Source organism: Palaemon carinicauda, chromosome 34, assembly GCF_036898095.1.
Source record: "Palaemon carinicauda isolate YSFRI2023 chromosome 34, ASM3689809v2, whole genome shotgun sequence".
NCBI classification, from domain to species: domain Eukaryota; kingdom Metazoa; phylum Arthropoda; class Malacostraca; order Decapoda; family Palaemonidae; genus Palaemon; species Palaemon carinicauda.
Genome location: NC_090758.1, coordinates 40415860 through 40418359, shown reverse-complemented (window position 1 = coordinate 40418359; position 2500 = coordinate 40415860). Strand labels below are relative to the sequence as shown.

The 2500-nt window shown below is 38.0% G+C and overlaps 1 protein-coding gene across 1 annotated transcript in view; it reads right to left on the bottom strand.

Moving 5' to 3' along the window:
• The window catches only part of LOC137626609 (uncharacterized), a 1334-nt gene extending 763 nt beyond the window's left edge, over positions 1–571 (bottom strand). Inside the window, exon 1 of the mRNA XM_068357629.1 lies at positions 1–571. This exon is cut by the window's left edge and continues 763 nt beyond it. Coding sequence (XP_068213730.1) covers positions 1–305 — 305 coding nt within the window. The 5' untranslated portion in view covers positions 306–571.
• Between the last annotated feature and the right edge of the window lie 1929 nt (positions 572–2500).

The window sequence follows — 2500 nt, the reverse complement described above, 5'->3', positions numbered from 1 at the left end:
TGCGACTCCTCTTCAAAGGCTGTGGCCAGGTTGCTACGCATTGTGATAGAAGGCCTCAGGGTTCCATAATGCCTTGGGCCATATATTGTCTTACAATTGTCCCTTGAGGAGTGCAACTGGACGTCATTCCCTCTCTCGCTATTCACGTCCTGTGAGCCTTTGGCGAGGCTCTGGCGGTTGGCCTTATGTCGATAATAAACGGTAGTAAGAACCAGTATATTTAGGATTAGCAAAGAGCAGGCAATGGCCACTGTCACGCTCAGTGCAGTCGTGTAGGGGAAATCCTTCCCCATTTGACTCAGCATATCCAAATTAGCTGATTCACTAACTTGATTCTGGTTAGCCTTGGCTACAATTGTCAAGTTATGTGGAGTATTTGTTGGGCCAGTGAAGGTCGGAGTGATTGGGCTAGATAGAAAGCCTTCAGTTAAGTTATAATGACCTCTTGATTCAGAGTATAAACCAAACTGGAGATCAGTTGTTAATCTGTGAAAGTTTTTATCTGGGCCGTACCGAGTACCCACTCGTTCGAGACCAGGTAGTAGCCATGACCACAAGGCTACTTTTCCAGCACGATAATGGTCACGTACAGAGTTCTGTGTTCCTGGAATGAATAGACATATAGGTAACTAAAAGTAATTATGTGAAAACGAGGATACAATATCTATAGAAGATATATTCCTTAGATATAAGATATATGGTTTTGACTTTTGATGTTATGAATAAATATTTTTATTAATTTATCAATGAATAGGTTTTGGATGTCACAGCTTCATAAGCTATTACAAATAGAATCCCAACACTAAAATTTACCTAAAGCAAGTTTCGAGAAAACCTACATATCATATTTATATTGATGATTAGAATTATATCATATAATTTTAGATGTACTATCATTTAGTTTATTAGATTAATCACCAGTTAAATATTAGTATTTTACTAAAGTTCTATAGTTTTGTGAAGTGCATTAAAGAAGTTATGTTTTACTAGTTTAGGTTAATGATATTCATAGGAGTTGGGTTAATAAAGAGAGAGAGAGAGAGAGAGAGAGAGAGAGAGAGAGAGAGAGAGAGAGAGAGAGAGAGAGAGAGAGAGAGAGAGAGAGAGAGAGAGAGAGAGAATGTTAACATCTAGAACATAAAATTTCCTATATAGTGAAGAAAGGGATTATTAATTAACATGTAAGTTATCATGAAGAAATAAGATTACTCTAAAAATATGAATAAGTGTATTTTCCTGACTTAAGGTTATATATCTAGAAAATATTAAATATTATTGTATCATTATATCTGTGAGTAAATACAGCCCCACAAAAATAGGAACCTCACCTATTTGAAAGTATCTCTGATAGACTGGATCATATTTGGCCCATATCTGATCTTCAGAAGTTATGTCTTTTGCACTCTTGGACATCTTAGCTTTGGAGACTGTGTCTTTTGGATGTCTGTAATATGAACATAGAGTTTTGAATTGATACCCTAAGTATAATTGATTGATTTATGGTATCAATGATATAAAATATACAGTATTTTATATATATATATATATATATATATATATATATATATATATATATATATATATATATATATATATATATATATATATATATCCATATCCATATACCAAGGCACTTCCACTAATTTTGGGTGGTAGCCGACATCAAATGAATGAAAAAAAGGGACCCCTCCTCTCTATGCTCCTCCCAGCCTGACGAAGAAGTCAACCAAGTTCGGCTGGTACTGCTAGGGTGCCACAGCCCACCCTACCCCGTTATCCAGCACAGATGAAGCTTCATAAAGCTGAATCCCCTACTGCTGCTACCTCCACTGTCATCCAAGGCGACCAGAGGAAGCAGCAGGGCCTACATGAACTGCGTCACAATCGCTCACCATTCATTCCTATATCTAGCACGCTCTCATGCCTCTCACATCTATCCTCATATCACCCAGAGCTTTCTTTACTCCATCCATCCACCCAAATCTTGACCTTCCTCTTGTACTTCTCCCATCAACTCTTGCATTCATCACCTTCTTTAGCAGACAGCCATTTTCCATTCTCTCAACATGGCCATACCACCTCAAAACATTCATATCGACTCTAGCTGTTAAATCATTTTCTACACCCGTTCTCACCCTCACTACTTTGTTCCTAACCCTATCTACTCGAGATACACCAGTCATACTTCTCAGACACTTCATCTCAAACTCATTCAATTTCTGTCTACCCGTCACTTTCATTCCCCACAACTCCGATACATACATCACAGTTGGTACAATCACTTTCCCATACAAAACTCTTTTTACATTCATGCCTAACCCTCTATTCCACTCAACCATTTGCTGCAACAACAGACCCCAAGTACTTGAACTGATCCATCGCCTCAAGTAACTCTCCATTCGATTTGACATTCAACCTCGCAACACCTTCCCTTCTCGTACATCTCATAACCTTACTCTCACCCACATTAACTCTCAACTTCCTTCTCTCACATATCCTC